This window comes from Prosopis cineraria, unplaced genomic scaffold (genome assembly GCF_029017545.1).
Source record: "Prosopis cineraria cultivar Desert tree isolate PC_DT_omini unplaced genomic scaffold, ASM2901754v1 PC4, whole genome shotgun sequence".
Taxonomy (NCBI): Eukaryota; Viridiplantae; Streptophyta; class Magnoliopsida; order Fabales; family Fabaceae; genus Prosopis; species Prosopis cineraria.
Window position 1 is genome coordinate 42,199,144 of NW_026555335.1, and position 25,043 is coordinate 42,224,186.

At 32.3% G+C, this 25,043-nt stretch overlaps 3 protein-coding genes across 5 annotated transcripts; all 3 read left to right on the forward strand.

Moving 5' to 3' along the window:
* The first annotated feature begins 4,612 nt into the window (after window positions 1-4,612).
* Window positions 4,613-13,762, forward strand: LOC129308746 (uncharacterized). Of its 3 annotated transcripts, XM_054950085.1 has the most exons (19): window positions 4,613-4,823; window positions 4,931-5,040; window positions 6,281-6,379; window positions 7,336-7,418; window positions 7,560-7,644; window positions 7,741-7,827; window positions 8,533-8,594; window positions 8,744-8,937; window positions 9,033-9,093; window positions 9,492-9,669; window positions 10,745-10,783; window positions 10,889-10,950; window positions 11,063-11,099; window positions 11,910-11,959; window positions 12,068-12,137; window positions 12,910-12,985; window positions 13,092-13,183; window positions 13,271-13,339; window positions 13,501-13,762. In XM_054950085.1, the coding sequence occupies exons 2-19, from the start codon at window positions 4,963-4,965 to the stop codon at window positions 13,558-13,560; spliced, it is 1,482 nt and encodes a 493-aa protein (XP_054806060.1). In that variant the 5' UTR covers window positions 4,613-4,823; window positions 4,931-4,962; the 3' UTR covers window positions 13,561-13,762. The 3 variants fall into 3 exon arrangements, with proteins under 3 accessions (XP_054806060.1, XP_054806059.1, XP_054806061.1); XM_054950084.1 differs by having other exon boundaries at window positions 4,613-5,040; XM_054950086.1 differs by having other exon boundaries at window positions 4,615-5,040; window positions 13,104-13,183.
* Window positions 13,763-15,226: 1,464 nt separating this feature from the next.
* Window positions 15,227-18,496, forward strand: LOC129308745 (probable receptor-like protein kinase At5g61350). The gene has a single exon (XM_054950083.1). The coding sequence runs from the start codon at window positions 15,444-15,446 to the stop codon at window positions 18,075-18,077; it is 2,634 nt and encodes an 877-aa protein (XP_054806058.1). The 5' UTR covers window positions 15,227-15,443; the 3' UTR covers window positions 18,078-18,496.
* A 5,231-nt stretch (window positions 18,497-23,727) lies between these two features.
* On the forward strand, window positions 23,728-24,944 carry LOC129309722 (uncharacterized). Its single transcript, XM_054951404.1, has one exon. The coding sequence runs from the start codon at window positions 23,814-23,816 to the stop codon at window positions 24,807-24,809; it is 996 nt and encodes a 331-aa protein (XP_054807379.1). The 5' UTR covers window positions 23,728-23,813; the 3' UTR covers window positions 24,810-24,944.
* The last annotated feature ends 99 nt before the right edge of the window (window positions 24,945-25,043 follow it).

Genomic DNA, 25,043 nt, shown 5'->3' on the forward strand with positions numbered 1-25,043 from the left:
ATAAAAAATTATAATTTTTTTCAAAAACCTTGTTATTAATGTGGACAGCTTAGATTTAAAGTTAAGATCCAAATTTAATATTTATTTTTATAAATTGAATATCCAGGCAGATATACTCTAAACAATACAGATTTAATATGAATAGTTTAAATTTACTATTAAATTTTTTTATAAATTAATTATTTAGATATTCTTATAACAGTGCAAATATTTATTAAAAAGTATTTTTGAAAAAAATTAAAAAAGTTACAATTTAAATTTTTTATATCAAACTATACATTTGAATAATCAATTTATAAAATTATAAAAAAATTAAATATTAAGTTTGAACTATTAATATTAAATTTAGGTTATTCAAATTGATAACAAAAATTTTTTTAAAAATATAATTTTTATAATTTTTTATTTTAATAAAAATAAAAAATAAAATATTAAATTTAAACCATCCGTATTAATTTGGACGGTTCAAATTTGGTTAGGAGGCTCAGTAGAGCTTTTTCGAGGAAAGCCTTGGAGGGCAGAGACAAGTCCAAATTAAAAAAAAAAAAAGAGCTAAGTTGGCGTACTTTATATGGTTTCATTGTCTTATGGCAAATTGACTGTAGTACTACAAAAAAAAACTTATTTCTTGAAATAATATAAGTTTAAACATATTTCTCATTATATTACAAAGGAGAACTTGGGCACTTGGTTTCTATCAAATTAAGTTTCAAAATTTCTCTTTCTTGATACTTTGTACTGAAATTGATTTGTATCAGACTAATTTCAATACAATCATATAAAATAAAATAAAATAACTATTCAAGAGTTTTGTTTTTTTGGCTTATAGTGCTTGGTATTATGAACTTGCGTCATATCAAGCTAAATGTGGTAATTCAAGCTAATTTAAATAAGTATAAAAAATTTTAAGACTATATTTGAGAGTTTAGAATTTTCTTACTTTAAATTTATTTGGGTTGCCTCAATAAATGTAAACCCTGAGTTTTGCTCGAGCACCCAATTTTTTTTATCAATAGTAGTATGCTCGTCTTAACTCCTACTTAGCCTTCATAAACCCTTCTCCAGACTTCTAGCTTGCACATTTACACTCCTAAATTGAAGTTTTAATAATTATTTGTTTTGAATATCTTTTGAAAATGGTAATGTTACTTTTACTTGGGAGTGCAAAGTATGTGAACTAGAAGTCTTGAAGAGGTGAATGTTGAGGTGAATTGTAAAGGTTAAGTAAAAGTTGAGATGCATGTTAATTCCATATTTTTAATAATAAAAAAGAATTTAGGTATTCATGTAAAGTTTATTTAAGTTTAGGTTTGTTTAGATTTCTTTTGGCTTATTCGGGTTACCCTAATATGCTAAAATTTTCTAAACTTTTAAAATCAATCCTAAAATTTTTTTAGACTTATTCAGATTGGCCCATTAGATTTGTTTTAAATTACTACCTCTAACTTGATGTAAGCTAGGCTCAAAATATCGGGTGGTCTACACAAAAAGAGAGAGAGAGAGGGAGGAGGAGGAGGAGGATGAGGAGAAGATTTCAAAGCTCTTGAACAATTATTTTATTTTACATGGTTGTATTAAAATTAGTTTGATATAAATAAATTTGAGTACAGTTTGTTAGGAAAGAGAAATTTTGAAACTTGGTTTGGTAGAAGCCAAGTTCTAATTTGTAGTATGACTAGGTAGTTTCCCATCCGTTGCATGAATTGAAATTAATAAATTTGAAACAAATATCATTAATATTATTGATATCGACATATATGATATAACTAATTTTTTAGGACTTTCTTTATTTAATCATTTTTCTTCTTCAATGCTTTATTTGTACACATCTTGTTTTTATTTCTTGAGTTTATAGTAAAAAATCTATTTAGAAAATACCTATTCTTAGAGTGCTTAGAAAATATTGGCAAAAAAAAAAACTTCTTTAGAATTCTCAATAACCCCTCATTTTCAATTACGTAAAAAAATTATATACTAGTTTATAAATTATGACATAAATTATATTTTCATAATATGAATATAAGAAAGAATTCAAAGGGATCCTCCCTTTTTTTTTAAATTGTATTCTATTCTTTTGTAACTTTTGGTTCCTATTCTTCTTCTTTTTTTTTTCCTTTTACGTGCAAAACAAAAGAGCTATAAAAAAGATATCTTTACCACTTAAATTTTACATGTTTAGAGCACTTAAGTAATTGCCATGTTATCTTTTCAACGTAGAACATATGATGAAATATGCATAATTTGAAAGGCCAAGATCACGAGATAAGAATTGATAATTCAAATCAAAATTAAACTTCTTTTTATTTTATTTTTTTCTTTTTACAGATAATGTTTATGGATGATAATTGTTGAGGGTTAATTGATATTAAGTATAGTGAATAAGGAAAATTCATGGAAAATAGGGAAAAAATTAAATCTTATTGATTAAAAAAGAATGAAAAAAATATAACAAATGCAGAAGGATAGTCAGATGGAGTTAATGCTAATGATCATAAAAAATTGAAAATAAGACTACTCTTAAATCAATGCTCCCATGAAAGTAGATTGAAAATACACGAAAAATAAAAAAATAAATTAAATCTCATTGATAAAGAAAACTAAATATGTATGGAAAAGTACAGCAAATGGAGAAAGATAGCCAAATGAAATTAATGCTAACGATCACGAAAATTTAAAAATGAGATTACTCTTAAATCAACACTCAAGTAAAAATAGACTAAAAATACATAAAAATGAAAAATAAATTAAATCATATTAATGAATCAAGAGAAATTTTTATATTAACATTAGCCTAAAATTTGTTAACCAATAAGAGTCATTTTGTTTAAAATGGGACTATTATTGAATTAATGCCCTCATAAAAGTAGATTGTAAATACATGAAAAATATAAAAATAAATTAAACCTTATTAATTGGGAAAATTGAAAAGGCATGGTAAAGTATAATAAATGGAGAATGATAAATGGATGGAGTTATTGTTAACAATTCGAGAAATTTAAAGATGTGACTGCTTTTAAATCAATATTCTCATGAAAGTAGATTGAAAATATATGAAAAATAAAGAAATCAATCAAATCTCATTAATGATTTAAGAGAAATTTTCATATTAACACTAGCCTAAAATCTAGTAACTAATGAGAGTTAATTTTTTTTAAATGAGATTGCCTTTGAATCAATACTTTTGTGAAAGTAGACTGAAAATATCTGAAAAATAAAAAAATAAATTAGTTCTCATTGATAAGGAAAATTGAAAAGGCATGAGAAAGTATAACGAATGGAAAAGGATAGTCAGATGAAATTAATGCTAACAATCAAAAAAAATTTAAAAATGAGATTGCTTTTCAATTAATGCTCTCATGAAAGTAAATTAAAAATACATAAAAATAAAAAATAAATTAAATCTTATTAATTAATCTACAGAAATTTTCATATTAATATTAGTTTAAAATTTATTAACCAATGAGAGTCAATTTTTTTTATCAATCAGATTGAAGCTATAAGATTTGTATATATATAGAGTTGATTTTTTTTTTTATCAATCAGATTGAAGCTATAAGATTTGTGTGTGCGTGTGTGGATATATATTGATGAAAAATATTTTAAAACTTATTGGCTCAAACACGATTGGAGGTGAGTTTTATTTAAGTGAAAAGAATATAATTAATTTTTTATGAAAATATGATGGAAGTGAATTTTATAATTTTTTATAGAATTGGATTCCTTAAAAAAATCGATTCCGACACACTAAATAAGCATATTTCAGAATTTCATTTTATTTGTTCAGTTCCAATTCCAACATCTAAAAGACCAAAACGAGGCATTTACTCTTGGCTTGCCTCAAGCCAGCAAATTCACAGTACAAAAAAGAAGAAGAAGAAGATAATTACATGAAGATTTACTGGATTTGTTTCTTAAATTATTATTATAATGTAGTGTTGTTGAAATTTGTTGAGTATTATTTTTTATTGAAGTTATAAATTTAAATCATTTGGATTGTAATTAAAATATTTCTTTCTTGTTGTTGGAAATTATTTTAAATTTATGATGATTATAAATAATTTTATTATCTTAATTAAGTTTATTAAGTTAAAATGGATTATTGCCTCTCATAAAGAAAAAATAAAAAAAAATTAAGTAAGTATTGAATTAACGGAACCAATCTTTTAATTCTATATACCAAATTCAATTTTATTAATTTTTAAGTTATTATTAAATAAGATTGAAGTATGGATAACCTAACTTAACTTTTTTTTATGAAAGAAATTAAATTTTAAATTAAGGCAAAGTTGAATCTTTTGTACGGCATTAATAATAAGCATATTTATCATACTTTTATTTCTACTGCTATAAAAACTCTTACATCTTCCCCGACAGGGCATGACGACTTGCACGGGTAAAATAGGCGTTACCCTGCAAACTGCAAAGTGATAACACGTACTCCGAATTTCTTTCAATAGAAACCTTGCACGCGTACCACTCGACAGAGAGCGAGCAATTCTAGTGGCTCATGGGTCCCTGGCGCACCATCTAACCATGCAACATTTAACAGTCAACAATTGCCCAATCTCACGTGTGTGTATATATATATATATATAGTGGAGTCCGCAATTCACATCGATCAAGCGATGCGAAAAGCTCGTTCACAAAATGCCACTGCGATTAACTTTGCTCCTTTTCGCGAGTATCATTTCTATTTGGCGCATTAATTGAATCTTTTTATTTTTTTACCAGGCGCATTAATTGAATCTATTATAGCGACAGGGAGGGAGGGAGGGAGGAAGACGTAGTGAAATCTGGTCCGTGTATGAAACGAAGGACACAGGGTCGAACACCGATGCCTTTTCTTTTTCCTCCTTACCCTCTTGCGGAAACCTGCAAATTTTCATTCTTTCAGTTGTCTTCGTTAGTCAAGAATCTTTATCTACTGCAGAGCTGTTCAGTGCGCCCTTTGATCTTCCTTGAATGGCGGAGGAGGAATCGGCTTCGTCTCCCACTGTGTTGAGCATGGAGGGTCTTGACGATGTGGAGGACTACGTTTTGGTCAGTTCTTCCTCCTCTTGAGAGGTGTTTGTTTGCTGATAAAATGTTCAAGAGAATCTTTCAATAAAAGAAAAGAGAAAAAAAGAAAAATGTTGGAGAGAAATTTCATGGACTGTAATTGACTTTGTATATGCATTACTCGAATGCTCTTTTGAGATTTTGTTCGGCATTCGTTAGATCGAAATTAAATTAGTGGTGGTTTAAATCACAGAAAAGAAAGAAAGAAGAAAAGAAAAGAAAGAGCGGGGCTTTCTTGTTTTTTCTTTAAACACGTGATTATAGTTCTGGCCCAACAAAATGTGATTAGAGAAATTGGGTTTTGAAAGTTTAGGCTACGTTTTTCCTTTTTTGAAACCCCGAAAGCTTTTAAGTCCGTTGAGCAAATATTGTACTTCTATTATAGAGTTTCTGCTTGGCATATATGTTTTTTCTGGTTTTTGGGATTGAGATATAAAAATGAACAATTGAAGCCAATGGCTCTTGGCCTAGTGCCATGAAAGCTCTTGTAAGTGGGAGGTCGCATATTTCCCGTTCGTAACTTCATGCATGGCCCTCCAGATAAAAAAAAAAAAAAAAGAACAATGGAAGGGTTTCCACTTTCCAGTAGCCAAAGATTCACGTCAATGCCTTTTAATAGCTTCCTCTTTTTTTTTTTTTTTTGGTCTGTTTACTTGACAGGAATATGCTAAAAGGCAAGTTCTCTTGTTACCATGCTTTCCCTTTCCTTTTTACCGTTATTTTGGCGTTGAGAAATCCGAGGACAAAAGACAATTGAAAATGAGGGTCTTTTTTTGTGCTATTTTCTATTAAAGGAATAATAATTTAGGTTTCATATACGCTACTTCAAGATTAATACATTATATTATTTTTTTAAGTAACAATGCTTCGTTTTGCTGATTGAAAAATATTGATTGCTTAGTGTCAGCTATTTTCAGATTTCCATTAAAAACGGAGAAGTTGGAAATATGTTTGTTGGCCTGTCTGCTAGGCATTGGCAAGATTCTTCTCTATTTGGCGTAGGCTTAGTATAGATATAGCATTCTGCTGTTCATTTATTTAAAAGTTGGGTCTTCGGTGTTTCTTTTTTCTTCTTACTGTGAACTCCAAGTTGATAGAGGTATTCAGAAAATAGAATCTGATCATTTGCCCACTTGCATGTCAATAACTCATGATGTATCATTAATTTTATATTCGCTAATCAAATGCACCAAAACACTGAGCTTAATTCAGATTTTTTCAGGCATCCCAACCGGAGGGTTTGACAAGGGAAACATACCATCATGTTGTTGAACTTGTGCAGAATGGCAATGTAGCATTTCGGGATAACCGTATGGAAGAGGTGAAACTTATACTTAATCTTTAATGTGCGGACAACCGTACTTATTTCTATGACTGTTCATTCAAATATAGTGCATTGATATATAGTAATCACATGTCTTTTGTATTTCTTAACTTTGTGATAAAGTTAAAATGGATATGTTTGTATCACCTATAAGGGAAAATAAAACAGAAATTTTTAAAAAATTATAGTGCATTTCAGTGATGGAAGATTTTAACTTGAAATAAGTAATAATGAATTTTAGAGAGTTTGAATGAGACTGTTGATTCAACATCTGTTTCTTTATTGTGGAGAAATTTGGTAAGATTTATATTGGCAATGGACTATGGCCTTGTCATTATTGTAAAGATCTAATTTTAGCATGTATAGGAAATGATAAAAGAATGGTTATTGTTTCCCACCACGAGGCCACTACGTTTCTTCATGAAGCAACATAGATTGGAATCTTTCTCAATTTCCCCTGCCCCTCCTCATTCGCACTATCCGTTTATGTCTATCTGTTTGTCTCTGGTTCACTAGTTAACACCTTGCATCATATTCTGGTGGTTATGTATTAGAGACATGCTACTGTTAGGCTTTGGCTAAAATCTAGGAAAATCTTTTCCTTAGTTCCAGATATGTTTGGAGACAAGACATACATGATATAAGGAGGGCATCACCTTGACAAATTATTGATTGGCCCTTCACTGCTGTGGTGTTTGTTTAAGCGCTATGCTCATGCTAGAGTTGTGTCATTTTTCTCTAGTCGTTCTCTTCTGTCATATACAGCATGCTGTCTTATCTCTGAAGTTTTAGTCATCACATTGTGGAGAAATGATGCATTTCTCATACATTTTAGAGAGGCATTTGTGAGGAACGTCATGTATGATTTTGGAAGTGATTCAATATTTTTACAAATATTTGTAATGCTTCTTACAATGTCTTCCCCGTGCTGACCTCTGAGATTATCTGTTCAGGCGATCAACTTTTACTCTAGAGCAAATAGCATCAAGACTAGTGATCCTGTTATACTCAGTAACCGAAGTGCAGCTTATATCTGGTTAAGCATAAATAACCTGGCGTCTTCTAAATATTTATTACTGTCTTATTACAGTTTTTAATTATGTGTGGAAACAATTTACCAGAATTTTGCTGACTTCAGTGATCTTACATCAATAACATTTTTTTCCCTCTTCAACAGGATTAGCCAATTTTTAAAACACAGACCTCCATCAGCTTCAGAATATAGTCCATTGAGTGGGCTTGATCCTACAACGCATGCTGAAGTATAATTTGATGCACTGTCTTTATGATGCTGAAAATTTTGTTGACTTTGTAAATTGATTTTTTACTTAGAAGTTAACAGTTGACAATCATTTCAGCTTGGTTTGAAGGATGCTGAGAAGCTTGTCAACATCCGAAGTAGTTCAGTAAAATCGTACCTTTTAAAGGCCAATGCTCTTTATCTGGTAAGAATGTCCATTGTGGTTAATCTTTATTCTAGTTTATGGGAATTCCTGTCCTTTATCTTAATTTTTGTGGTAATTTCAAGGAAATCATGTGGATGCATGCTTCTTTCTATCAGGTGGCAGTTACTTGTTTTCCCATTTTAGGATATTTGTTTCTTGTTATGGAATAGTTTCTTAGTTGTGCTAGTTGTTGAGGGTGCATTGATGTGCTGAGTTAGCCATATATAACAAGGCATTCTGAATCATGAATGAATCAGAAGTGTAGAATTGTCCATTAGTGCTATTACAGTGATTCAAGAGTAATCAGGTTAGGACAATGGTAAAATGTCATAGGCATTCCTTGTTTTCTTGTTTTATTTGAAAAGCACTGGGAATCAATACAACAAAAGTGTCAGACTATTTAGATGTTTCATATAATAGATTGGCAAATGATTCTGTAGAGTGCTCTTAATTTTTTTACCATAAAACGTGGTCCTTTTTGTATGGTAAACTATTTTTTGCGGATCTCCTATGGATTCATTAGGCAGAGCTCACTACTTGACAAATTTAGCATTGATGCAACCCCTGATGGTACCAAAGATATTCCCTATATAACTTTAAATGACTTGCAAGAGACTGTTGTACCATGCTTCTTTGTCCATATTCAGTTGCATATATACTATGTCAATTATGTCACATTGACATTGCACTGCTTTGAGCTGACAGTTGGAGAAATATGAGATGGCTCGGGATGTTATTCTTTCAGGCCTTCAGGTCGATCCATATAGGTACCATAGACTTGGAATCCTTTTAATATCTATTCTGCCTTTTCCTTTTGAAAGTGTTATAGAGATTTAGATAGAGCCTTTGCGGCAGCCATCTACTTCACTATATTCGTCATTTGTCTGCCATTTGATTACTTTCTTGTATAATGTAGTAATTCTCTCCGGATGTCTCTCTCAAATCTGGATAGAGCATTGGCTAGTTTGGCAAGGATGAGTACACATGGACAGCCAGAGCGCAGTGATGACTTTGATTGCACTCTTTGCCTCAAGTTACTTTATGAACCTGTTACAACCCCTTGTGGACATTCTTTTTGCCGGTCATGTCTATTTCAGTCCATGGATCGTGGTTTGTACTTCCTGATGTTTATTTATTTGAAGTGGGGGCCCATATTATATATTAACTATATATTAAATTTGTTAATCCTTGTCTTAATTTGTTAGGCAACAGGTGCCCATTGTGCAGGACAGTTCTGTTTATTAGTCCTAGAACGTGTTCTGTCAGGTGGGTCATCTATTAGAGATCATGATTTAAAATGCTTATTCCAATGTATCAAACCACATAAAGGAATTCAATGATTCGAGCTACTATTATTTTGGGCCATATAGCATATAAGTAATAAATCACTTTGTTGAGCGACCCATTTTTCCTTTCTGGAAATTTTCTTGCAAAACTTCTCCACTCTAATAATATAGCATTTTCCCTAGCCACAAAATGATGGAAGAAAACTGCAGTTTTCCGATACCTATTTCAATGATTGGTAAAAACCCAATAGCTGTACTAGGCATGCTTTTAACAGGGTTACAAGGAAATGTCTTTGTGGATTTGATATGAGGTGTCTGAGACTGACTAAATTTTTTTCCTATTTTTATTTCATAACATATGGCTGTGGACTTTTCCAGTGTGACATTGAAAAACATTATACAAAAGAACTTTCTGGAGGAATATGCTGAAAGGAGGCAAGAGAATGACAATTTGACCAACTTCGGCTTAGATTTGATCCCTCTTTTTGTCATGGATGTTGTCATTCCATGCCAAAAGTTCCCCCTCCATATATTTGAACCTCGTTATAGACTGATGGTGAGTTTGTTAATAGTTGCTGATTGTTGTGGAAATTTGAATTTTAAATACATCTTGAATGTCAAGTGAGTGATTTTTATTTCTGTGACTAATATCCTTAGGAAAGTTATTTGGCCCCTTCGACTAGATGCAAGATGGTGCTGCCTGCTTGAGCTGTGGCAGGGACATGAATTATTATTATTATTATTATTATTAAGGAGAAGAAAAGAGAGATGGATTTGTTTTTCTATTTTTAATCAAGAGGATGTGCTGCTAATTTTCAATTACTAGAATGCTGGTAACATATCCTATAATTCTCGTGCACTAACTAAAAGCAAAAATAGTTATGCTGCGTCTTTGATTTCCTAGTTTAAATAATAACTGATCAGAAGATATATTTCTTGATGAATTATGAATGTACTCTTTTAAAAACTTCATTGCCATGTAGAACTTTAGACATGTTCCTTAGCGATGCTAATTAGCATGATGATACAGAGCAGTGATCCACTGAACTTGAAAGCTTACAATAGCAGAAAGTTGAACCGTGTCTTTGACTTTCTAATATTAATAATTAATAATACAACAGATCATAAGGTACATTTTTTAATATATTATGCTCATGCTTGTGTTTTAAACTTCTTTACCTAGTTCAATTCTAGACATATTTCCTAACACGGCAAGTTATCATCAGCATGATGCAAAACAGTGATGCCCTGAATTTGAAAGCTTATAATAGTGGAAAAAGTTTGTGTAAATTAGAGGGGGCATTTTACAGGGCCATGGGGAATATTGATGGATGAGATGGTAATGGATGAGATGGTAAAGTTTGTAATTTCTCTTCAATTTCACATGAGCTTCGGGGGGGGGGGGGGGAGTTATTTGTAAATTACATGTATTGTGATTTTTTTGAAAGTAATCCACTTTTTAGTGATAAATGATGTCGATAATTAACTGTTTTGAATTTGATACTGACTGAATGTCACGAGCAATATGCTCATATTTTGTACTAAACTACCTCAAGCTTTGGTTGCCTTTCCAATTTTTGTTTTTTTTTTAAAAGAAGAAGTTATACTTATTCTGCATTGTCCTAAAACAGGTAAGAAGAATAATGGAAGGAAATCGTCGGATGGGAATGGTAGATCATCAATGGTCCTTTTTTCTGTTCTTTTTCTTGATTTAGGTATAATTGACTGGCCAATTACCTTTGTTATTTGGTGGGGTTTGTTCATTCACCATGCAGGTTATAATTGATTCTGCAACAGATTCCCTCGCTGAGTTTGCCTGTGAAGTGGAAATTACTGAGTAGGTGCTTGGTATATTGTTTACTCAGAAAAGTTCATGTGATACATAACTTCAACAAAACTCCTCATGGATGCTACTTGTTTAAATCAAATTATTTTATTCGATTGTGTAGGTGCGAACCACTTCCAGATGGGCGTTTCTATATAGAGGTGCTAATATATTTGTGATTTCTCTTCTCTTGTTATGATACTTTATGGCACATTGTGAAGATGAGGCAAGGAAGTAAATTTTTTCTACCTTGCTTTCTACTTTTGTGAATGAGACACTTTTCTTTAGTCTTTTGTGAAAGAGGTTCTTGCCATATTTCCTTCTCTACTTAAGAGCATTTAAACTGGATGGGACGATGGGTTATTGCTGAACTGGGATGAGGTTAATTATAGGTGACCACATTTAGCAACTGTTTTGTGAAACTTAATGCTACAGTCAGAATTTTTCTCTGTCAAATAAAATCTGTATAAATCTCCATTATGACACGAGGAAGGTCATTTTCAATGTTATTATTTATTTATATCATTCTCTAATGCTGCAAAAACATTAACCTCACATAATGTTACACAGAATTTGTTAGAGATAGCGTTTGTTATTGTTGTTGTCGTTCTTCTTGGTTCACAAAATTAATTAGTCTATCGGGATTCTATAAATTCAAGAAAGAATCAGTCATACCGATATCTGATGAATCTGCAAAGAAACTCCTGAATGACTGAAACTTTTGCTTGTTCTAGTATCACTTCATGGCTTTCTGCCTTTCTGCGCAACTGTAAATTTATTGGAAAATTAGTGAGTTGAGTAACTTCAGTTTCAAGTTGGCGTTGCTTAAATATTTCACTCTCCTTGTTTGGTGTCACTAGTTCAAGAACACTTTTAAGGCTTCTAATGTTGATCTATATTCTCGGAAGTTACACTTTCTCTTTAGATGTTTATTCAAGTTGTACTAAATCACAAATTGCCACTGCATGCAGATTGAAAGTCGTAGGAGATTTCGTATCATCCGATCCTGGGATCAAGATGGGTAAGTTGTTATTAGGTTTTGTGTTTAAAAAATAATATTTCTGTTCATCTCTGGACTTTAGGGATATGGCCCTCATCCAATCATGCCTTCCTGATTTTTTTTATGCAGGTATCGTGTTGCAGAGGTTGAATGGATTCAGGATATTATGCCGTTGGAAGGTACACGAGAAAGAGAAGATGTAAGTTTACTGCAGTTGTCGTTCAATTTGTCTATAGCCTTTCTGACATGTTGACGAACATTTTGGTATGTTTCTAAAGGTATATGAAGCTTCCGTTTTTATAAGCTTCTTATGAGATAGGCTGGTAATTTTATTGAAATAAAGCTGTCATGTTACTGGGCACTGAGAAGCATTTTGAATATGTGATTTTGGGGGCTTACAGTTATCTTGATTCATCTTTAATATCGTTCTTTTCTCCCTCCGGTTTTAATTATAGGACACTTTTAATTGTTTCACGCATTTTAAGAAAAGTTAGTTTTTTACTTGATATCATAAAAAAGTGAGATGCATTTTTTTTTTTACTCTTAGCTTTAAATAATAATACAGCTACATTAAATACATTAATGCTAATCAAGAAAGGATAAAATTGAAAAAAGTGATTTAATTGTTACAAAGTGTCCTATATTTTTAACTAAAAATTACCTTTAAAAGGTGTGTTATAAATAGGACTTGGGAGGAGTATCTTCGGTCTTGGTGCTCTAGGTCTCAGATGGGACAGGGAGCTTCTATAAGTAACAAAAATGCACGAGAACCTGATGGAAGTACTATAATGGAATCAAGAAATAGCAGAACCTTGCTTAAAACATTAGAGTTTTGGTTGTTTCCAAATTTTTAAATTATTCTGCTTATGACTATATGGTTAAGCTCTGGCTTCAAATCCGATGATGGCCTGTATAGGTGGATCCATCATTGTGATAAATTTAATCTTTATAACAATATTTCTATTTTTCAGTTACAGGAAATAACAAATAACGCAGCAGAAAGTGCTCGATCATGGATCAGAAGGGCTAAAGAGGCAGCAGGACAAGGTAAAAGCATGTTGTCTATTGTATTGAAATTTTAAAACGTATTTAGTGATCTGCCTTTTTCTGTTTTTGAATCCTTACAATGGAAGGCGTCAGTATTAAACTACAGAATTCGATACAGATCAAAGAAGGCTCGAGAGACTGTTGAATGTTGAAGTTATGATGCCCCCTCTCCAAGACCCTGAGCGCTTCAGTTTCTGGGTGCTTTTCTCCGTCTCTGGAATATTATGTATATAATTTGACATTGTCTCTTTATTTAGCCCTGTGCCAATTTATGTTTGATTGCAGCTTGCTACCTTATCAAACCGGAGGCCTTCAGAAAAACTGGATCTTCTACGCTTGAGAGATACTCAAGAGGTATTATATTATTAAGCTATTATCTTTTTTTATGACAGTTTTGACTTAGAAGCTAAGACCTTGTACTTATTTGTTATTCACCAACCTTCGTCCTGGCTGTTTTTCCCTGGCCACAGATCATTGATATTCTTGCTTGTTATTCTTCAATCATTTTCTTGCAGAGAATCAGACGTGGTCTGATATATATGCGAGCTGAGGAACAAGGCTGCAGAATCCAGTAAAAGATCTGCTATGGCGGACTCACACTAATAATGCCAATTATATACCTTGTCCCAAACTCATTCAATATTCTTTGGCCTCTTTGAATGGCGTTAATGAGGTCATTTTTGTTGTAATTGATCACACTAACACATGAAGTCAACCCCCGCATTTTGCTGTACTATTGATCAAACTTCTATTTATTCATTTCAGCTTTATAATATAGCTCAAATTGTGAATAATAATAATGATAAAAAAAAAATCTTTTGATCAAGAAAATGCTTCTGGTCAGGATTTTAGCAGTTAAATTACTTGAATGTATTTGTTGCCAAACAATTTAGATTAGGTTATCTATAATCTCTTTTTCATGCATTTGAAGAGAAAGAGATGGTAATAGTATGTTGTAACGAGACATTCCTACATTTTTTATGCTTAAATTTTTTTTATCCTTTTAACTGCATTATATACTTTCAATTTGTAATCATAAAAATTTCCTATCTCAAATAATTCTGATTCTTTTTATATTGTCAACTTATGTCAAATACTCTATTGATTCTAGTTATAAATCATTTTAAACATGTTTTACTGGTATAAATACAATTTTAAACCTCCTTAACTCTCTTTAAAAATTGAATAAGTTTGGAACTTTTGCAAATATAGTTCATATTATATAATAAAACAAAGCAAACAATTTAACATTTAGTATATTTTGTATTATGGTTTGCTTATTATATTTGTTAATGATATATTGTTATATACTAATAGCAAAGCTTTTGTAAATTTTTAAATATTTGATGTTAAATTTTTTATATATCAATGATAAATTATTTGTATATCAATATTAATCAGTTATACTTTTAAATTTTTAAAAATTAAGTCCATATTTTTTGGACACAATTTTTTTGGGCCCGTGGGCCAATTTATTCAAGAAGTTTTCATTTTTATTTTTATTAAATATATATGAGGGAATTACAGCTAACTTTTTTTAAAAAAAATTGATCACAAATAAAGAATAATGTAGAACATAATTTATTTTTTCTCTAATGAGACATATTGATAGTCTTTATTTGTAATTAATTTTTTTAAGAAAGGCTATCTGTAATTGTTTCAATATATATAATTTAAAATATATATATATATATATTTATTTATTTATTTAACATTTAATAGAGGATAAAAAATTTGTGATAAAATTTTAATGATATACTTTATAAATGAGATAAAAAAATTATCTCTCTTTATCTTATAAATAAGATCGAAGATAGAGAGAGTATAACTTTTTTTAAAATCTAAATGTCAAATACAATGTTCTTGTGCATCAGATATATCAAGTGAAACTATCATCATCATCATCATTATTAAGATATTATCTAAATGTCAAAAATTGCATGTGCCAATGGATAGGTGAATGAGATAATAAAGAATAAATTGCATTAAGTTAAGGGTCGAATTCTCAAGGGCATTGAATTCTCACATTTAGTAAATCATACTATAACATGATTATTTTTAATAAAAAGAATACTTGTACTCAATAAAAAAAATAGTAAAACACAGCTTGCTGAGCGAACAAACGAACCAACATCGTTACGTCCCAACTGACTATCATGAACGAAACAGTAAAACAATCATTAGAAAAAGAAACCATAAAAAAAAAAAAAAAAACCACCTTTAGCGTTGTTTTTGGGGTCTAACGCATAACTAGGTTCTCCTTCGGTCCTTCCTCATTGCATTCAGTTTTACCCAGTCTCCAAAAGCTCTGAAGAAAAAGTAAATGCTTTCCCGCTCAATATCTTCTTCTGTTTTCCCACAACGGCCATCCTTCTGTTAGGTTTTCTTCCAACCTGTCATCTATGTCCTTCTTCCCCATTTCCCCCTCATCCCCCCGCCATCTCTGCCCCTCGGAAATATGGCCGGAGGGTTTACGTCGGCGGTGGTAATTCACTCTCACTCTTCCCTCCTCCTTTTTCTTCCCCTCTTCCTCCTCCTCCTCCTCCTCTTTTCCCCTTCCAATGCTACTTCCATTACTAGCCTTTTCTCGCCTCCTGTTAATTATCTCATTGATTGTGGCTCCTCTACCCAGACCCTTCTCCAAGATGGAAGAACCTTCAGGTCTGATCGCGATTCCTCTTCTCTTCTCTCCACTGACGAGGACATCCAAACTTCCGTCGACTCCATCAACCTCAACGCTTCCTCCTCTGTTCCTCCTACCTCACTCCCTTTATTCAACAGTGCCAGAATTTTTACGGATGAATCCACCTACACTTTCTATATCTCCAAGATGGGTCGACTTTGGGTTCGTCTTTACTTCTTCCCGCTTCCGCATCCTTCTTATAATCTCACCCAGGCCGTTTTCACCGTCCAAACTGATCGATTTGTTCTCTTGCATGACTTCTCTATCACCGACAATACCTCCTTTGTGTTCAAAGAGTACCTCCTTAATGTCTCTGACAGTAGATTCTCCTTAAAATTCTTACCCAAGAAGAAATCTCTCGCTTTCATCAACGGCATTGAGGTTGTCACAGCCCCTGACCCTCTTATCCTTGACACTGCTATTTCTGTTTTCCCACCGGGAAATTTTCATGGGATCTTTAATTACGCTCTTCAGGTATGTTACAGAGTTAACGTTGGAGGTCCACCCATGGCTCCAAACAGAGACCCCTTGTTAAGATCATGGGAGACTGATGCTTCCTATAATGTATTCCCACAAGGGTCACAGAATGTCTCTGTTTCGACAAAAATCATCAAATACCCACAAAATGGTGAGGTCACTCCATTGATTGCTCCGAGCTCTGTTTATTCTTCAGCTATGGTAATGAAAGATCCTAAAGTGAACCAGCCCAATTTCAACCTCTCATGGAGAATGAACGCAGACCAGAGTTTCTCCTACTTGATAAGGTTGCACTTCTGCGACATTGTAAGCCAAAACCTTAGCCAATTATACTTCAATGTTTACCTAAACGAGATGATGGGAGCTGCAAGTTTAGATCTTTCCTCTGAAACCAAAGCTCTAGCCACTGCTTTTTACCAGGACTTCGTCCTTAATTCATCCGCTATTACAAATGGGTCTATTTTGGTACAAGTGGGTCCCGCGAATCTCCAGCAAGGGATACCCAATGCGATCCTGAATGGATTCGAAGTGATAAAGATGAGCAATATGGCTAATAGCTTGGATGGATTTTTCTCTGTTGATGGGAAATACAAGGGTCCGAACGCAAACACCTTGGCTTTGAAAGTGGCTGCAGCTATTGGGTTGGGATTCTCTATGACAGCGATGTTTCTTGTTGCGGTGATCTGCTTCCGATGGCGACAGAGGCCTCATGGGTGGGAAAGTAAAGATAGCTTCTCGTCATGGCTTCTTCCGATTCAATCCACCCATCCTGGGAGCTTATGTTCTGCTTTAAGCAAAAGCAGCTCTAGAAGGTCAAGCATATTTGGTTCTCGCAAGAGCAGAAGCGGCTACTCTGGATACTTAACACCGACTGGGATCGGACGGTTCTTTCCTTTTGATGAACTCCGAAAAGCCACAAATAATTTCGTTGAAAAGGCAGTGATCGGCGTGGGAGGCTTCGGAAAAGTCTATCTTGGGACTTTAGAAGATGGGACAAAAGTTGCCATAAAACGAGGAAACCCTAGTTCAGAACAAGGCATAAACGAGTTCAGAACAGAGATAGACATGCTCTCAAAACTCCGACACCGACATTTAGTTTCCTTAATGGGTTTCTGTGACGAGAACTCAGAGATGATTCTTGTCTACGAATACATGGCCAACGGCCCTTTTCGTTCTCATCTCTACGGCTCCAACCTACCTCCATTATCGTGGAAACAGAGGCTTGAAATCTGTATAGGTTCTGCTCGTGGCCTTCACTATCTTCACACAGGTGCAGCACAGAGCATCATTCACCGAGATGTGAAAACAACTAACATTCTCTTGGACGAAAACTTGGTGGCTAAAGTTGCAGACTTTGGGTTGTCCAAGGCAAACCCAGAGAAAACCCACGTGAGTACAGCAGTGAAGGGTAGTTTTGGATACCTCGATCCTCAGTACTTTAGAAGTCAGCAATTAACTGAGAAATCCGATGTTTATTCTTTCGGGGTCGTGCTTATGGAAGTACTGTGTGCGAGGCCTGTGCTTGACCCGACACTTCCTAGGGAACAAGTGAATTTAGCGGATTGGGCGTTGCAGCAACATAGGAGAGGCATGCTTTATAAGATCATCGATCCTCGTATCGCCGACACAATTGCCTGTGGGTCGTTGAACAAGTTTGTGGAAGCTGCGGAGAAGTGTCTGGAGGATAATGGAGCGGATAGGCCTACCATGGGTGATGTGTTGTGGAATTTGGAGTATGCTTTGCAGCTTCAGGAAGCTGTTTCGAAGATCGATACTAATGAAGACACGACAGCGAATTCGATTGCGTTAGAACAAGCTAATGAGAGTGGCGAGAAAGGAGATCACTCTGGCACTCAAGCAACTGAAGAATCTGATGTGACCGATGTTGATTCTATGATGTTGTCTCAGATCGCTCACTTCGAAGGAAGGTAATTAATGTGGGATATTCGTGACATGCTGGAAAGAATCTGAGATCAAATCTTGATATGCCATAGTCGACCTTGCAAGTTATGCAAGATCTGAAGGGTTTGTTTCGTCTAGTCCCTGTCTTCATGTTACTAAGGAAGACTTGAACGTACTTTTCATGTCATCTCGCAAGTCTCGGGTCGGTGCCTGGACAAGAACATCTTGGGGTTGTGCCTTGTTTTGCTGTTCAACTTATGGGTCCAAAATGATGAATTGGTATACGGTGACGAATGCACTGGTGCAGAGAGTTGTACGTATGGCTATGTTGTGTAGTGTATTTTTTATTTTTTTTTATAAATTTTGTTGCCAGTGATATTAGGTAGTATGCTCAGCATGTTAGCACTTGGGTTGGTTTCTTCCTTCCTAAATCCTAATCATTTAATTTGAATGGTCTGCATTTTATCCTTTTTTGTTTTTTTAATCTACAGCTAGCTTGCCTAAGCGATGAAGCAAGATGGGGTTCAAATCTGCATAGTATACTTACGGGTTAAAGTATAAATATATTTTGAAAGTATTCATGAGCCACAATTGATATTCTTAAATATTTGAAAGTATAATATTGCTATGGCATATTTTTTTTAAAAATACAGATTAATTTGTATCATTAAAACTTGATCTGAGTCATTTAGATTTACCGTGGAGGCATAGGGAAGAGAAACCCAAGTCCCAAAATAGAAAGAGACAAAAATTTGTGAAAAAAAAAATAAATAGTGAATATCAATGTTTATTTTCACCTTAAAGAAATACTTCCAACCTTCTCAGCCAAAAAATTTATTGCACAAATGTAATGCATCATGTTATTTATAATCTATTCAATAAAAACATATCATATTAGCATCAATTGAATTAAATAAAATTTTGTATTATTATTCTTAATGACTTTATTTTTAGAATTTCTTGTCTTGTCTTTTCTCTTTTTATTATCACAATGATAGGATAAATTTATATTTACAATCATATAATATAGCATATTTTTATTAGACATACTATGAATAAAATGATACATTAGGTGCAAGAATTTCTTGGCCAAATAATAATATTAGAAGTTTAGAAGTTGGAGAAAAATATTGCACTTTTTTTAGGCCACAAAACTTTTTTTTGCCAACGGGCCACAATGGCACAGACCCAATATGTGAAAAGTGAACATTCGGGCCTTAATTTGGGCAGTAACATGGACGTAATCTCTGGGAAATCAATCCAGTATCTCCAAAATAGGTCATGAACTGTTATTAAGCAGAAGCTTAACCATATGTCCTCATCACCGACACCATCACTAAGGAAGATTCCGTTGCAAACTTTATAATTGATTTTATTTTGTTATGTAGTCAATTAATCCAAAAAAGTCAATCATAGAGGGAGATTATATAAGTGTCTAGTGGTTTTGGTTATCACATTTGATGATGAACCGGGTGTTCAAGTTTTGATTTTGCCAAATAAACTAACAACCACTCCAATGTATATCGAATTCTCTGAACCATTATACAAACATTTATATGCTTATTATGACAATTTCACTTTCATGCCCTCTATATTATTCCATTTCTTGCATAGACGACATCAGTCACCACTATCTGAAATTCAGTTTTAACTAATTCACAATGCTTGTGTTAGTATTAAATTGTGAGGAAAGAAGCTCAAGTCATTGTATATTGTTTTTTTTTTTTTTGGCCTGGGCCATTTATTTTGTTAAATTATTTTAGATTATCAGAGAGATTGAAGCTTGGACCATTTTTTCAAAGAAAAAATAATTTAGACTTTGTCAGAGAAGATTAGACTAAAAAATATGCTAGTATTTAAATTGATCATAAAAAATGGACTACATTAGATATTTTTTTATAATAAAATAATTTTTTCAGAAAAAAGCAACCGACACACCTTTTTTCAAAGAAAGAATGAAGAAACTAATTTGAGGCCAAGTATTAAAAGGTTGTTAATCTGGATTGGATCACCTAATTACGGTCAATTTTCAGTTAGAAAGTCGCCAAATATGTTGACATCTCACCAAGGCAATATAATAGCCAAACAACGATAAATTCTTTTTTTATTTATTTACCGAAATATAATCAAATATTTTTTTTTTAAAAAAATGTAAACTCTCTCACCAGATCCACCATTCCACACTGATGCCCACATTTTTTTCTGGCCAGACTTTTCCTTTTGATTTATAACTATCATTTTGTTACCTTTGTTCTTATCAAAATGGATTTGATTTTTGATTTATTTAATTTAGTTTAGTTTAACCCAATTGAATCGGATATTAAGTAACTGTATATAAAAAAAAAACACGTATTACAATACTGTTTGGCTAAAGAAATGGAATTTATCTGTTTATCTTTTATTAATAAAATTGAAGTAAAATAAATGTACGTTAATGAAAAAATGTGTGCAGTTATATTATACATACTCAATATATCAAGGTGCACAGTCCATGGATGCGTACAATAATTTGCAATTTTGTTTCCCTGTAAATACAATAATTTGCAATGAATCATTGTCAACATGTTATAAATGTGACGTGATTTTAAATGAAGTATATCCCTTGTAATAATCAGATAACAAGGGTTCCTTTAATCTAACTATTATTGATACAAAACAAGATAGCCCCATTTAAATATGCATTTTGATCTGTCCTCTCCATTATTATTATTATTATTATTATTATTATTATTATTATTATTATTATTATTATATCTTGGAAGACAAGAATAATAATAATTGAAGCACCATGTGAAAAGTACCTAAACTATGGTTGTGTGACCTACCATGCGGAAGCTTTGATAATTTTTGTTTCCTTTTTTCAATAAGTGTTGTATTTCAATTTATGACTGTCACAAAATAAAAAATGATGGGTGAAATGAAAAAATATATCCACAATTTATTTAATGATATAATTCAAAGAAAAACTACTTTAAAAACTATGTAAAAATAGAAAAAAAATATTTACTATATAGTACATGCTCCCTCCAGATCATAATATAAGATATATATAATTATTTTATGGTTAAAAAAGAATTAGATGAAACTTTAATCTTTTTAATTTTTTTACATCTTTCCAATTATATCTTAAATATCCTATCTAAATTCCTTAATAATAACAATTAAAATTTCATGCACCATTTTGTTTCAAAAAAATAACAAAGTAAGAATATAGTTAAAAAGTAATTGTAAAAACTAAGTAATATTTTAGACTAAACATAATTTTTAAGAGATGTATTATACTATGGTAAAGAATATACTTACTCCGTTCAAAAATATAAAGCATTTTTAATCGAATCTCACCCCAAATAAAGTAATTACTTAGTTTTAAATTAACTCTATCTTTTTATATTTATCTCTATTAAATACCTTACAATAAATATAAAATCATTATTAATAGGGGTACTTTTAAAAAAATTAATAATTACACTTCAAAAAACTAAAAATATTTTATATTTTTAAATATTTAACTCTTTTAAAAAATATTTTCATTTTTTTTTAACGAAGGGCGTATCGCATTAAACCTACAAGAAGTGTCATAAATAAAACTTGACATTGGACTGATTCAAATTCAAATTGATTTTTATTGGATTTGATGGTTTTTGGCTTCCGATGGATGTCTCCAAAGTCAACTGGATCAAAAGTTCAACCACATGAACCATTCCATTCAATTGGATTTTTTTTCTCACTACTATAATGAATGAAAAAAATACAATAAAAAAAAAAGTTAAGGTGTATTTTTATTTTGAACTGTTCTTCAAAAAATATTTAGTATCATAAATTATTTGTTATAGTAATATATTCATAAATTAATTAAAACATAATATATTTATCCTAATTAAATACCTCAATACTGATTGTTAAAAATAATGATTAGGACTTAAATCTAATTAAAAATACCACTTATCATATTAAGTAAATCTAAATGAAGGTATATTTTGTTTAGGTTTTGATTATTTTAAAGATAAAATTGCTACAATATAAATAATTTAAAATATTAAATATTCATTCCAGACTGGTTTAAAGACAAAGAAGCAAATTTAAAAAAAAAAAAAAGTTAAGAAGAGTGAGTGGGTGGGGCACATTGAATTGAATGGTTCATTTTGTGCTGATTTAAAATATTCGTCACCTGGACCTGCAAAATACTTTAGCCACCAATCCCAAGTCAATAACTTAAAGTGCTTGTTAAGAAATCTTCTACAAACAAAATAAATCTTTCCTTAGACAAGCGTGCGCAGAAACTAGAGTAGTTTTATTTTGCTTCCACCAAAAAAAAAAAAAATACTCCCTCCATCTAAAAATATAAAATATTTTTTAAAAAGTTGGATGTTAAAAAATATAAAAAAATTTTAATCTTTCGAAGTGTAATCATTATCTTTTTTTTTTAAGTGTTCTTATTGATAATAATTTTATATTTATTGTAAGGTGTTTAATAGGGATAAATATAAAAAAATAGGGTTAGTTAAAAAGTAGGTAACTATTTTATTGAGGATAAGATTATAATTAAAAATATCTTATATTTTTAAATAGAGGGAGTAAATTAGTTTTATTTTGCACATGACAAAGAAGAATTTTTCTGACATTGTATATGTTTTTAACTTCAAGAAACTATTGATATATTTTTCTTGATACAGAAGAAACTATTGATATTGATATGATATATTTAAAAAGAATGAGGAAAAAAATATTTAATATTTTTCTATTTAACTTTAAAAATGCTATATGTATTTTGAAAAAAATAGTTTGACTTGTCGAAAATTATTTTAAAAAAAATAAAGCAAAGCAATCAATTATCAACTTCCTACAAAATTAACTTAGAAGTATATTCTCTGAAAAGTTCACTTTCTCATAAATTTAGTAAATTTAACCAAGCCACCCATTAACCAAACACTAGTTATTATCATTTAGATAATAAGAGGAAACTTGAATTTGAATTGGGATAATTATTCATGAAAATGAAGACACTTAAGCTTTAAAAATTTGCTGGCCTATTATTTAAAAGTTTTTTTTTTGAAAAAAAAGTTGTACTAAACAATAGGATTTAAAATGCATATCTTGCAAATCAGCTGCTTATTAAATTTCTTTTAAAGTACTATTTAAAACAAATCTCAGGCGAAAAAGAAAAAGATAAAAAAGCATTATCTTTCTTCACCAAATGGATAAACTCCCTTAAATTCTGCATTCATACCTTCTTACCGAATAGATATACAATGAATCTGTGAATATCCTCCAAAATAAAATATCCCAAATGATAAAACTTACAAATCTATTTGAATGAATTTGTTATGATTCAATGTGGGGTAAGTAAATAGTTTCTCCAAATTCTAGTTCATACCAAATTAATCGTTGCACATGCAGAAAGAGAAGTAATCGTGGTTAACTATATTGAAAGAGGCGACCTTATCATACAACTTAAATTTTAAATTTTCGTTGGGAGAGGTTCCATATTTTGTGTGTGATCTTGCCTTGAATATCATAACTGTGCGTTATAAAAAAATTTTAAAAATAAAGAGAAGCAGCAGCAAAGCAAAGAGATGGTTTGTCTTGGGTAAGCCTGGCTGGTGAGGATTCCTATGGGTCTATAATCCATAGAGTAGTTCCAAAATCTTTGGTGAAAACTAAGTCCAAACAGCTTCACCTTTCCTTATAACAATCCATTCTACGCAATCTCTTAACACCCAACACCCTCTGAAGCTTTCATCTCCCTCTCCCTCTCATCCAATTCCGATGGATGTTGCAGGCAAGATCCTGAGAAGATCAGTTCATGGTTTCCTTCAGAACTATCACTATTTCACCTCTGTTTCTGCTTTCATGGTTCTCCCTTTCTCTACTTCTTTTCTGCTCTCTCAAGCTCTTGTCCCTTCCTCCTCTTCTCTCTTCCCTCAAATCTCTAATCGTTTGACGACTCTGTTCGATGCTGCAGGATTCCCTTCTTCTTCTTCTTCAAAAATGTTTGGCCTTTTCAGCCTCAAGGCTTCTGAAACCATCGCTTCCTCGATATTCACCCTCCCCTTCACCCTCACCTTCCTCATCATCGCTAAAGCTTCCATCTTTCAGGCTCTGAAACATCCCTACAAGCCAGCTCCCTCACCTTCTTCTTTTACTTCCATGATATCTCTTTACAAACCGCTCCTAAAAACCTGCATTAGCAGCTCGTTATTGATTATCTCTGCCATTGCAACCTCGTACTGTCTTCTGTTTTTTGCCCTTGGTGTGGTCGAAGGATTTGACGCCACTTCCCCTGATACGCTTTTCTTGGTTACATCATGTGGGGTGGTTCTCTTCTCTGTTTTTCTGGCCAATGCACTCGTCATCGGCAACATGGCGATGGCTCTGTCTGGCATGGAAGGACATGGGGGGTATTTGGCGGTTCTTAAGGCTTGTGTTCTTCTAAGAGGAAGAACATCAATGGCTTTGTTGTTGGCTCTGCCCATGAACATGGCTCTGGCTGCCATTGAAGCTTTGTTTCAATTTCGGGTCGTCAGAGCATATCGTACTGGTGGACAGGCAGAGCCTTGGATGGCTTCAGAGGCGATTTTCATTGCTTACTTGTACTCAATCTTCGTCGTCCTTGATACTATTGTAGCTTCCATGTTCTACAAAAATTGTAAGACGAGGTCGTGGATTGATGACGTAGATGCAAAATTGTTGGTCAGGATTGAGATTTCAGAGAAGGACAGTTATGAGTTCGACAGAACCAAAAATTTCGAAGAATTGCCCTGAAATATAAGGTTAGGATGATTATTGAAGTAGTCATCCAGGATGTTCTGTTCTGCTTCTTGAAGGATAAGATAAAGATGATGATGATGATGATGATATTTTATTTTTTTAATATAATATTTAAAAGTATGTATAGAAGATATTTGCTTGCAAGATTTATTTATGCTGCTTGAAGGAAATGGATAGAGCAGCGTCGGAAGACATAAAAGAGTTTGGCTGACAGAGGCCAAAGATTTA